Raw genomic sequence first — 13,038 nt, 5'->3', positions numbered from 1 at the left:
TTCGGTGTCGATGTTGATGTCGACCGCTTCTCGGATCCGACATGGTGGGAGGCCGAGTGTTTCGGTTTCGGTTTCGTTGCCGGGCCCGAAGGCGGGGCGTCGGAAACTTTTTTCAGTAGTCTGACCGGGCTCGAAGGCGGGGTCGACACCAAACGGGGTCGGTTTTTCGGTAAGGGGACGTCGTCACTCACGGTTTGATGATCGTCGATTTCTTCGACATCAGACTCGTCCACTTCCGACCCCGACTCCTCCTCATCTTCTTCTTCTTCCTCGGGGTGCTGGGCCTCGAACAGCTCCGGGATTGCCTGTGACTGCATTCTTGACACTTCGTGTCTTCGGGCTCAACGGTTTCTAATCGTCGACTTGGAGGAGAATGCTGCGCAGGCTTCACAGTCCCTGGATTCGTGTTCAGGTGATAGGCAGAGATTGCACACCTCGTGTAGGTCCTTGTGTGGGAACTTAGCACCACACGTTGGACATCTCTTGAATGGAGTCCTTTCCATGGACTCCAGGCTGGACTACGTCGAGATAGGCCTCCCGGTCTTGTCGACGTGGAAGTTGTAACTTTTGTTGTTGACGTCGAAACGCATTGAGATGGAAATGAACTCGCGTTTAATAACAATACCGTCGAATTGGAAAGGGAATACGCGCCGAAATATCACTTTTTTCCCGAAGTCGATCAGGAGCGCTTCGATCCTCATCCGAACCCGATGGCGGAAAAAAACAATCTAAGGATGGAGCCGATGCCCATGCGCACTAGCAACCAAAGGAGGAGTCATCAGTCTCGTGATGACAAAAGACTTCTCCAAGACAAACACAAGTGCAATCATCCAAGCCCAACACCAGATGGCGATCTATTCATAAATGTACCATATGCAGCCCATATGCCTCGAACACAGGATTCCTAAAACACAGGCTGTCCAGTGACAACACCAGATTTTTTGCCACGCAATCGAAAAAGCAAAGTTCCTTAACTCCTCTACTGTTGCCATAACGCTTGACACGCAGAAAGCGTTTCATAAAGTTAATTGATCATTTTTATACACGTCCCTCAGGAAATACAACCAAGATGATTATGGCACTATATCATAGTCTGAAGGCTCGAGTGAGGACGGGAGTAGCACTATCTGATTCCATCCCGTTAAAACAAGGCACCATGCAAGGTTGCCCACTATCACCATCTCTCTTTCTCTTGGCCATTGAACCATTGCTTCAACACCTACGAGCAAATCAAGATATTCAAGGCATAGACTTTGGCAAATACTATTCAAGGTTGCGGCCTATGCGGACGATATACTGGTAGTAACCAAAGAAGCGATCCTGGCTATCCCGGCTCTCATGAAATCAATTAATGACTACGTAGGTGTATTGGGCTACACACTCAATAAAGATAAGACTGAGGTTAAGTTCTTAATCTGTGTGGGTCCAAGGAAATCCTGGGAGATTCCGGTCTGACATGGAAAACAGGCACAATCAATCAATCAATCAATCACAGCATTTATATAGCGCACTACTCACCCGGAGGGTCTCAAGGCGCTAGGGGAGGGGGGGTCCGCTACTGCTCGAACAGCCACGTCTTGAGCTGCTTCCTGAAGGCGAGGTGGTCCTGGGTCAGGCGGAGGTGGGTCGGGAGGGAGTTCCAAGTCTTGGCGGCCAGGTAGGAGAAGGACCTTCCTCCTGTGGTGGCTCTTTGGATCCGGGGGACGGCGGCGAGGGCGTGGCCGGTCGATCGAAGTTGGCGTGTGGGAGCGTAGAAGTTGAGGCGGCTGTTGAGGTATCCTGGGTCTTGGTTGTGTAGGGCCTTGTGTGCGTGGGTGAGGAGACGGAAGGTGATTCTCTTGTTGACCGGGAGCCAGTTAAATACTTAGGGTTAGAATTCTCGAACGATCTTATCTCACAACTTGAGGAAAACAAAACATCTACTTATAAAAAAAAATCACAGACCTCCTGGAGGAACGGTCTCCCAAATTCTTATCATGGTGGGGGAGAATAGAGACGGTCAAGATGATCATATTGCCTGTCATAAATTATCTGGTCAGTATGCTCCCTATGATGCTCTCAGACAATTTCTTCAAAAAGATAGATGAAACTATCAGTTAATTTTTATGGCAAGGGAAAAAAGGGAGGATTTCTTTAAGTAAACTTAGACCCACCAAAAGCAATGGAGGGATAGGCCTCCCAAATTTTAGAAACTATCAAACAGTATCTCTGCAAACAAAGTGCTGCATGGTTAATGGACAGACTGGAGTACAGACCCCAATGGCTAGACGGGGAGCTAAAACTCATTGAGGAAATCCCACTTCCGGCGATTATGACATTGCAGGTCTCTCACTTGGAGCACTCCAAGTACATCATTTTAAACACCAAAAAAGCCCTAGCATGGCTGGACACATTATCTAAAATACAAAGGGGCGCCTCTAACACACTGGCGATCTGGAACAACCCAGCGATAAAGATAAATAAGGGTACTATATTCTGGAAGGAGTGGTCCCGCAAAGGTTCCAACTTTATCAAAGACCTTTACAATAACACCTCCCCATCACCTTCTCTGCACTCAAAAAAGAGAAACATTTAACTGAACTAGACTTTTATGACTTTCTGAAACTCAAAATACAGATCTCTAAACTAAACCCTAAACTACTTCCTCCCTCGCTCCCTTCCAGACTACACCAATTACTCCAAGCTGGCCACACAGTCTCAAGGATTTATAAATTACTACTTCCCATACCGGGTAAACATCACCTGAACAATGAAGCAAAATGGAAGTCTGAACCAAAAAGCAATTCATTACACTTGACTGGAAACGAATCCATATGATGCCCTTTAAACACAAAATCTCTCCTACTATCTCACAAACAAAATTCATGATAATAAATAGGAACTACTGGACCCCAGCTAGAATATTTAATCTTAAATAAACCCAGTCCCCACAGTTCTGGAACTGCAATTCACAAACAGGTGACTTACCACACATGCTCCTATTATGCCCTATGCTTCATAACTTTTGGAACAAAGTCTTCAATTATATCACCCAGATATTCAATGTCTCACCAGTTAAAGAGCTATCGTATGTCTTAGGAGGATTCCTAAACCCAGACCTGATGGGGGAAGATGACCGCTTTCTGCTTGACTTACTGCTAACTTTGGCCTGTAAAATAGTGCGGATAATACTGTCTTAAATACCTCCCCTTGGAGACCTAAACACAGGAAGATTTAGAAGCTGCTTGACTCAGCCTCTACAGTCTTTAAACCGCCTTGATTTATCAGCCCCAAATGTGACTACCATGGTTACATCTCAAAATATGACTAAATGCTGGTTTATAGATATGCACCGTGATCCCGAGGTTTCTCTTTCTATCTTCTTCTTACTCTCTCCCTCTACTTTTCTCATTCTTTAATCATTTATTTAATTTATTGTCTATTGTTTTTTCTTTTCCTTCTTCGTCTCTTGACTTTCTGTAAACTGAAAATGGATAAAGGACCTTCACCAGGATTATTAGGTCTAAGATACATGCTTCTACTATTGATATGCCAGATGCACTGGAACCTCGATCACATCGAACAGTGTTTAGAAACGTGTAACAGACCTGAGGTACACCATCCTGCATCTGTCCACTCAATATGAGCACTCAGTAATGTCTATGTATTCTGCAATGGCTATCTTTTGTATGATGACTCTTGCCGGGCCAGCTCTTCTACCAAGCATAGATGCTGTTACAAGTTCAGTTGGCCTTCTCACTCACCATCAATGTACCGCTGTAAACATCTCACCGAATACCTTTATCCTCTATGACATGTGCCTTTCTGATATATGCTTTTTCTTTTTGTGTTTGAAATAATCAATAAAAGTTACTGAATAAAAAAAAAAATTCCTCCCAGGGCCCTGTTTGTGGCAGGAACGAGGTAGAAGGTTTTGAGGACCGGCTTGGGCGTACAGCGTGGGGTAGCCAAATGCACGCATACGTATGATGTTTGTTGTAAATGTATGTACAATAAATATGTATGTGCCAGCATAATAACTAAATTCCACCTAGAAAGATGCGTGATAACACCAATCGCCTTCAGCGGAACTTGCGTCAGCTAACACCGACATGGTCTCTCGCCCTTAAAGAGGATGATGAGTAGAAAACCCCGGTTTATGCTCAAACTCTTTCTAGGGGCATCAACCCCCAGCTAAAATCAATAAACATCTGGCAACTTGAACTTCCTTTAAGAATTAAGATCTCTAGTCAAACAATCGGAAACTGGTAACATCCAAATAAATATTAAACCAGGGTTGTGTAGGGTGCTAAATATTGGCTACAATACAGTTAGATAGAAATTGACAAATGTGCAATGACACCAACCGGAACATGAACAGATACAGATAGAGAAAAAGCACAGGGAAATGACAACACATAGGAAGACTGGTATAGTAAGGAGGCACAGAAACAGTGAACAAAGAGCGAGAGAGAGGTTGGCTGTCGGGACAGATGTTTGAGATAGAGAATGTTAGAAACATAGTAAACTGTGTACAGAGAGGAAGGTGAAAGGTAGACACAATTACAGAAACAACCACATATGTAGAAAGAGGGAAATATAGACTTGTCTCTAATCAGATAAACAAAGAACGCTCAAGGGACAAAGAGTGAAGCTAAAAAATGACACTAAAAATGGAGACAAAATAGATACACATGCAGGTAGAAAGGTACAGAACTTTATAGGGGACAGGGCAGACCGAGAAACGCATTAAGATGGAAAAATATTTAGAGGAATATGCGTTGCTAAAAGTAGAAAAAGGGAGATAAATGCAGGAAGAAGTAAGGAGACTGAAGTAAGACAACAAAGGAAAAAGACAGATGAAGAGTGATACATTACCCAGAGAGGCAGAGAAATACGGGAGAAAGAGATTGAGACACGAGAATGTACAGATTGAGAGTGAAAACGGTGGGTGTGAGGGTCTGACCTGGGCTTCTCCAGTTGCTTCCTGACATAGTCCCCCACGGTCTGGTCCTCTAAGTCGTAGTACGTCGTCCAATATACACAGAGTTCCTTATACTGAAGGAGCAGTTTCATAACGGTGCAAAAACCCTGCTCAGTGTGGAAGTCCACAGCCCCGCTGCCCTGCTCCCAGGCGTAGATAGTTAACAGCTCCAGGGCATACTTTTTTGGAAGGGAACAGTCCTCGTATTTTCTTTTAACATACTGATGGAAGGAAAATATGGATCAGTACAGAGGTTCACCTGGTGTCCACATTACTCAAAGAGCTTCCCTAGAACAAGTGTGCATAAAACAGCCAAATACTTACCTCTAAGCTTCATTACTCAAATATACCATACTTGACCCTGTACCTACTGTGTGGACACATCTCTCAGATACCAGCACAACATTCAGAGCTTTTCTCTACTGCTCCACTTTAGGCCCTTCTTATTCCTGTGGATGGTGCCATAAGAGGCACAGGCCACCAACCACTTGAGTATATATAGGATAGGAGTAATCCTAAGGGCCGGAGGGAGGACTGTAAGTACTGGGACAAGGAAGGCTTACCAGAGTAACATAAACTACTGGCAACTAGTATTGTCATTAACTCCTCAACCCTTCCTCAACGCTGTCCTTTTGTTGTGGCTATACCATGGTTTCATGCCTTCTCTCTAAATCCTGAAAGAAAAGAACAACCACTTCAGATTGAATGCCCCACAAGTCTAGGAAACACCCCTTCTCACTTCCAACCAGTATTAAGCAGCAATGTTGGATGGAGTTACCTAAGCAGAAGAGTGGTCCAAAATGGGTGTCCCACCAGCTTCCAACCAGGATGGGCCCGTCCATATGTGGATCTGTCTTGCACCAACCCCAGTAAAGGAGGGCCAGCTGACTCATGCAAGGGGTATGGTTGACTTAATCCACCAAATAAGAGTCAAGGTAGATGCCATATGGCTGTGATGACGGAGGCCACAAATTTCATGTGGAATAGGACGTAGACCGCGAAATATAGGCATGTACCTCAGTGATGCCAATCTTTCTCATCTTCCTCCGCTGAACAGGAGGAGTCTAAAAAGAGGGAAGAAGGATCATCCGCTCCTGATGAAAGAATGTGATTGCCTGGGCATAACGGGCGAACATGGTGCAGTGATTTCTGCAGCCATCCGTCGCACAGCTCAGTTTCGGGCTTGTCCCTTACAATAAGTTGAGTTTTGTTAGCTTGTCAGAATACTTCTCGTAAACCATTGTTAATCATCCGTCTTCATCCAAATCCTAAGCCATGTATTTAAGACCACCACAGAGACTGCATAGTTCCACTTGAATGATTTATTTATCATTTTCAGATGCCACCTGGCGTCATCTTGACTTCTACAAGCAGCACGTGTTCACAAAGCATTAATACAGAGCAGGTCCTTTACAATCCACCCAATGCATTTCGAACCTTATCTGGTTCTTCGTCAGGGGTTACTACAGGAAAAAATGAAACAAGTAACTATATCATGTAAACGATAAACATATAGCGAAATCATACAAGCAATCTGTGTTCCCTTAATTACCCACCCTCGTTGTTGTCATGATTATTGTACAGAAACTACCCTAGTTCTTCAATGCGAATGGTGAACAGTTCTAGCTAACAGTGGGCACTCGTCATCATAAATCTCTAGTCAATGCCTCTTACAAAGAACATCCCTTCACAAGATCAGTTTGAAAAATTAGTTTGAAAAATTACTTGAACACTATATTACTCGCTCCTGCTACCTCCCCTGTTCTCCCCTTAGATTCTACTAAAAAACGGTCCCTTCAGGTATGAACGTAACCCTCCTTCCATTATACCTTTAGATCCACTTACTGGCGCTTCGTCTTTTTCTTTCCTGTTACGTACTGACTGAACTCGGTTGCTTTTCACCGTTATATAGTCAAATCCCGTTAACGTGTTAGTAATCAGTGTCACGTGGGCCCTGACTCCGTCCTCCCCTTTCACAGCCAATTGGTCTTAAAGGGATATGGTATGTAAGGAAGTAATCGCCTTACATCAACCCTCCGCCCACCGTAAACATCCACACATCTTCTAAAGCGTATCGAAAAGGTTTTTTTTACAAAGGCAGGTTGAGTCCAGTATGTAATTTACCCACTCGGGCGAAATATGACATTTAAAATAAAATTAAACTAAACCTTGCGACTTGTTAATCTTTTAAAAAAGACCTTATAGTTTAGTGAAAAGCAATGAACGTGCACACTGAAATCCATAACAAAACCATAGTCAATAAAGTTCATTTTTTAGTCTGCTCTCGATCTTCCCAGTGTTATTCTGCTGTCTCTGGAGTGGTATTTTCATTATTTAGTTTCTTCTTCATAATTTTATCAGTTCATCTATGGGGTGCAACTATCGTTTGAGGGACATTCAATGTTGCAAAGCAATGTAGAAAATACACAAGTGCACACCTCCCCTTCAAATTCGTTTTGTTTTAGTAGAATCTAAGGGGAGAACAGGGGAGGTAGCAGGAGCGAGTAATAGAGTGTTCACGTAATTTTTCAAACTAATTTTTCAAACTGATCTTGTGAAGGGATGTTCTTTGTAAGAGGCCTTGACTAGAGATTTATGATGACGAGTGCCCACTGTTAGCTAGAACTGTTCACCATTCGCATTGAAGAACTAGGGTAGTTTCTGTACAATAATCATGACAACAACGAGGGTGGGTAATTAAGGGAACACAGATTGTTTGTATGATTTCGCTATAAGTTTATCGTTTACATGATATAGTTACTTGTTTAATTTTTTCCTGTAGTAACCCCTGACGAAGAACCAGATAAGGTTCGAAATGCATTGGGTGGATTGTAAAGGACCTGCTCTGTATGGATGCTTTGTGAACACGTGCTGCTTGTAAAAGTCAAGATGGCGCCAGGTGGCATCTGAAAATGATAAATAAATCCTTCAAGTGGAACTATGCAGTCTCTGTGGTGGTCTTAAATACATGGCTTAAGATTTGGATGAAGACGGATGATTAACAATGGTTTACGAGAAGTATTCTGACAAGCTAATAAAACTCAACTTATTGTAAGGGACAAGCCCGAAACTGAGCTGTGCGACGGATGGGTGCAGAAATCACTGCACCATGTTCGCCCGTTATGTAAACTTCTGTGAGTTGGGGATTGCTCACAGTTCCGACCGCACGCACTCAATTGTGGAGTTCTAGGTTATAAGAAAACGAATTTGAAGGGGAGGTGTGCACTCGTGTATTTTCTACATTGCTTCGCAACATTGCCTGGGCATAAAGCATGAGTCCATCCTCACCATCAGCAGGTCAAAAAAGGCAGGTAAGTGGACCTGACCAATAATGATCCAGGAGAGAGTGAGGAATATCTCTTCTGAAGTTGACAGGGAGAAGTCTCTACTGAACCCCGTTCAGCAGAAATTTTCACCTCGGCCTAAAAATTGTGGCTCATAAGACCTAATGTTGTAAAATATGGTGGGTCAGTGGAACTAGGTGCTTAGGTCCTAAATGCATCACAAACTTTCAGGAAGTCTGACACAATAAATACAAAGTCAGTGTTTAACATGACATGCAAGAAGGGAATGAGTGCAAGTGACCCAACTGCTTTTCTCCCCTCTCCCTGAAATCAATCTTTTTCTACTGCCATGTTCTTCTGAAAAAGACAGGTCAGCTAAATCCATAGGTCTATACACTCTTGCTTCAGTTGAGTTCTGAAACAGACCATAATAGATTGCAGGTCCTAAGAGTGTGTCTGGTGTGAGCTTGGATGATTGATCAAAAAAATACATTTGTACAGAGCCCGAGAAACTGTTTCTGTGTCTCCGACTGCCATCTATACTGATGGTGTATGGAAGACAGCAAATAATTACTTAGTTGCAAAGGAAAGCTAAAACTGGCAACAAAACCTTGGTAAACATGCTTAAGGATGACATGAGGCCAAAGGACAACACTGGAAATGCTAATGGAACCGCAGCCACAGAACCTTAGAAACCTCTGAAGGGACGGATTGACGTGACTGTACAGATATGCATTCCCATGGTCTATGGCCATCAAAAGGTTCCCTGGAAAGGCTTATACTTTGTAGAGTATCCATCCTGAAATTAACTGTTTTGAAGGAGACGTTGAGATCCTTTAAGCCCTTGCCTGTGGGGCTAATTTCCCTGCTGTGCTGGGGGGCGGGCGCGCACAGTGCCCCGGTGCTCGTCATGAGCCACGGTGGTCGTGTGCTCATGAAGAGCTGAGCTCGTCACGGCCACACCCGTTTCTGTAGAATGTTCAGCACAGCGGGGGAATTAGGCCCGCGTGCGAGCATTCTGGCCGTTATGACGAGCTTAGCTCGTCATGAGCGCACGACCACCGTGGCTCATGAAAAGCTGAGCTCGTCATGAGCATGGAAAGGGTTAAGCTGCAATGGGTCAGCCCAAATAATTCTTGGCCGGAGCAAAAAGGACGCTCACAAAAAACTGGTGCTGAGGTGTGTGCTCTAAATTATGATTCTGTCCCTTTAGGACCGGAGCCTGAGGGGAGGTAGTAAAGAAGAGCAGAGAAGAGTTTCTGATGTTTTGCTGGGATGACATGGTGCTTTGACAAGGTGGCCTCATCTCAATATATAGTGCCTACAATGAGGAACAATTTAAGGAGGTACTGTCTGTTGTGTGGTCCAAGTTTGAGGGATACCTAATCTTGCCCACAGAGGCATTTTAAATTATATATTTATTTTAAACAGTGCTTTTGTCACATATTGGTGACACTGTTGTTTGCCATAAATGATTACATATACTTATGACAAAGTATGCTTTTCATGCCGCACACACTCATAATGAGTTGAATCACCCTTGGATGAAGTAATAGATTACTGGGAGAGTGGAACCTCTTCATTACTTCTGTTCAGGGGCCTTAAGCCAGCTCAAACAAGTGAAAGGTCCTCTGCGAAGATTCTGGCATTGGCGAGTCTCTCTAAGTGACATCCCAAGCCTTTCTCTGAGTACAGTTTATTTTGTGTCACACCCAAAATATTTCTGCGGAAGTGATGCCACCCTGTGCCTGCTCAAAGAATCCAACTACAAACGCTCCAGACCAATCTCCCTTTTGATCAATCTATCTACTTGCTCCTCCGCACTGGAATGTCTTCCCCTGGGAGCTCACTCACCAACAAGATTTTAAAAAATCACTTTTTAGGTTTCGCCTGGTCGAAGGCTGCGCACTGCGCAGCTTTTCGGCGCAGGCGAAATCTTATGTTAGAACAGAGTGGGCTTGGGATTACGCCCTCTGTTCCATTGGCTAACTTTTTAGGTTTCGCCTGGTCGAAGGCTGCGCACTGCGCAGCTTTTCGGCGCAGGCGAAATCTTATGTTAGAACAGAGTGGGCTTGGGATTACGCCCTCTGTTCCATTGGCTAGCTCCATAAATGGAGGCTAGCCATTTGGAACAGAGATCTGTCCGTCATGGCCGGACCAGATTTGTGGGCGTTCCCGCGATTTTTTCCCTCTCCACCCACTTCTGATCGTCATCGCGGCGGTGGGTGTGTGTTATTTATTTTTTTCGAGTCGGCCTGTTTTCTTCTTTTTACAAGTGTTTGTTGTTGGAGTTGGCTGCAAGATTTGAGTTCCCACGAAGCGATCAGGTAAGGAGCATTTTCTTTATAAATGTGTTTTCACTTTGTATGTTTACGTATTTTGACGTTTTCGCTCTTAATGTCTTTTTTCTGTTTCCTTTTGTTTTTATCCCGTTCCCGACCCCCCCTCTCGCTGTCCGTTCCTGCCCGCCCTCCCGCTGTCCTTGTGCCTGCCCGCCCCCCTCCCGCTGTCCGTGTGCCTGTAGTACAGAATGCGGTGAATTTGAGCCCTCTATGATAACACCCTGTGTGCCTTACTACAGCACATCGAAGTGTGTGCTATATTGCACATGTGTTCATACAACTTCTGACTTCACCCTGTCCCTCACTGCAAATCACAGAGCCGCTAATATCTACAACCCATGGCCCTGAACAACATCATCCAGTGCCTTGATGTACAGCACCAGGCGCTGCCATGAGGCACGCCACGAGGCACGCCACTCAGTGTTCCTCAGAGTCGCATCATCAAGTGCTCCCCTGAGGTAGATTCAGTGGTTAATTTGTACCAGTGTGTGGCGGTGGGGCTCGCCAGCATGGGGACTAGGATTCCTTTCACAATCCTTCCCCTGACAAACACACACACCGCTGCTTTTCGACAGCCCGTTAGTTTTGTGTAAACAGTGCAAGACTGGCGCTGTTTACACAACACTAATTGTCTGTCTCTTATAGCAGCGTGAGACGCGAGATGAGGAGTAACGAGAAAGAGAACAAATGTGAGTGTGCCTGTGTGTGAGTCGGGGGTTTATATGCGGCGGGTAGTTAGCATCGGCTGTATTTTAAAACAGACTTTGAAACTGACCCTGTCTTTCAATTGCTTAACTCTACAGGCAGAGACAATATTTCTTTGTTGACAACATATGCGAGAATTATTTGGGTAATTGGAGTCAGTGATGCGTTCTCTGTTACATTTTGCCCTTTAACTTCATGGTGTGTGGCATATGTTGCCTTTCTCGTAACCGTGTCTTCTCCCAGGCGTTTTGTTTCAGAAGTTATGTTTTTCATGCGAGCGCATACGGTGAGTGAGTTTCTTTAAGTGTGCGTTTGTACTCAGGAGTGGATTAGTGTTTATGACAGAAGCACTGCGCGCTCTGGGGGGAGGCTGGAGGCAGCTCGAGATTCTGACAGGGCCAGTCACTGTCTTAAATGTGCTCTTACTACGTGCTCATCCCATCCATGGCCTCTGCAGAGCGGTAGCCAGGCATGCGCCAGTTGAAGTTCCAATTCTATGGGGAAATCTGTTGAGGAATAACCTAACTTTTAAAATATGGAAAGGGCAAATGGAAACATTTTCTAGGCGGTACGGACCACTACTTTGTTGGAAACTGGCTCCCTTGCTTTGATTGTTCACAACCTGGCTTGGTATTCTCAGTGCAGTTAGTGGCAGTAGTGAACGTGGGCAGTGCAACAAGGGGGGATGGGGAGATAAGAAAAAGTCTAGGTACATTACACTGTGCTCCCACGTGTCTAGTCTTCCAGTACCCTCCCGGTACACATCTCCCTATGCTCTCTCTCTCTCTGTGAGTAAATTGCCTTGTGCAGCGCGCGTACTCCTGGGCTCCAATGTGTGCACATTTTCCTGTGCTCCGGTATTATAAACACCAACCTGGGCCTCCGGCTGGTGTGTGGTGTTTTGATATGTTTTATTATCTACTCTCCTATGGTTATGTACCACTGTGGGGCCATGTGCATGAAGTTCTGCATGTTTCTTGGTCTGTGTACATGGGTGCATGCGTGTACGTCTGCTGAAGGTCGATAAAACGGCTGTAGGCATATAGGCGATTTGCTTGTGTGCACAAGAGCTCGCCCTTTATTGTGTTTTGTGCCTCTGTGGGCGTGAACACTGTCGCAAAAAGCCAAACTACTGGCCTAGTTATTTCTTGCTCTTTATTATTTTTCCGAGTTTCACATTTGAACCTCAAAATTGTGGTCCTGCTTCAAATCTTGGTTCAAAAACAGTCCTAATTGCTTCTAGACTCCACAGCATTTGCAATGGTATGAATTCAGAGAGCCGTGGTAAATCACACACAGAAGCTTTGCTTTCTTCGCAGTGCTTTGCTCACTCCCGTGTCCAATTTCCAAAAAAGCTGCACTGCGTCCACTGTTAGCCTGTGCCGTCTTGTTGCGGTCGCAGCCAGGGAGAGGGTAGTGTACCACCAGAGGATGGGGTGTGGCACAGCTGCACCCGGGGTGCAGTAAATACGAATTAAACACTGACTCACCGTCGATTTGGGACAGGCTTTTCCGCTCGCTGCGTCTTTGCTTGGCTGCAACGTGTGCTACCATGGCCAACCCCTTGTCCCCATTTTGCACCGGAAGTGGCACGTGCAGCACATTCTCAACCAATGAGATGATGCGGTTGGTGGATGGGCACATGTGAAACGCGTCCGCTGGCTCTTGCCTGAGTCCAGACTGTCCTTCTGAGACACCCCGAAAGGTTCAGGGCGTACAAGTTTATTTTTAAAATGATTAAGAA

At 44.9% G+C, this 13,038-nt stretch overlaps 1 protein-coding gene across 1 annotated transcript in view; it reads right to left on the bottom strand.

Annotated features, from left to right (window-relative positions):
* Positions 1 to 13,038, bottom strand: part of LOC147679606 (2'-5'-oligoadenylate synthase 1-like) — a 134,870-nt gene that overhangs the window by 83,163 nt on the left and 38,669 nt on the right. The window contains exon 4 of the mRNA XM_086943180.1: positions 4,946 to 5,184. Coding sequence (XP_086799306.1) covers positions 4,946 to 5,184 — 239 coding nt within the window. The remainder of the gene's footprint in view (positions 1 to 4,945; positions 5,185 to 13,038) is intronic.

Source organism: Lissotriton vulgaris, chromosome 11 (assembly GCF_964263255.1).
Source record: "Lissotriton vulgaris chromosome 11, aLisVul1.2, whole genome shotgun sequence".
Classification (NCBI taxonomy): domain Eukaryota; kingdom Metazoa; phylum Chordata; class Amphibia; order Caudata; family Salamandridae; genus Lissotriton; species Lissotriton vulgaris.
The sequence above is the reverse complement of the archived record's forward strand: the minus strand, read 5'-3'. Positions and strand labels throughout refer to the sequence as shown.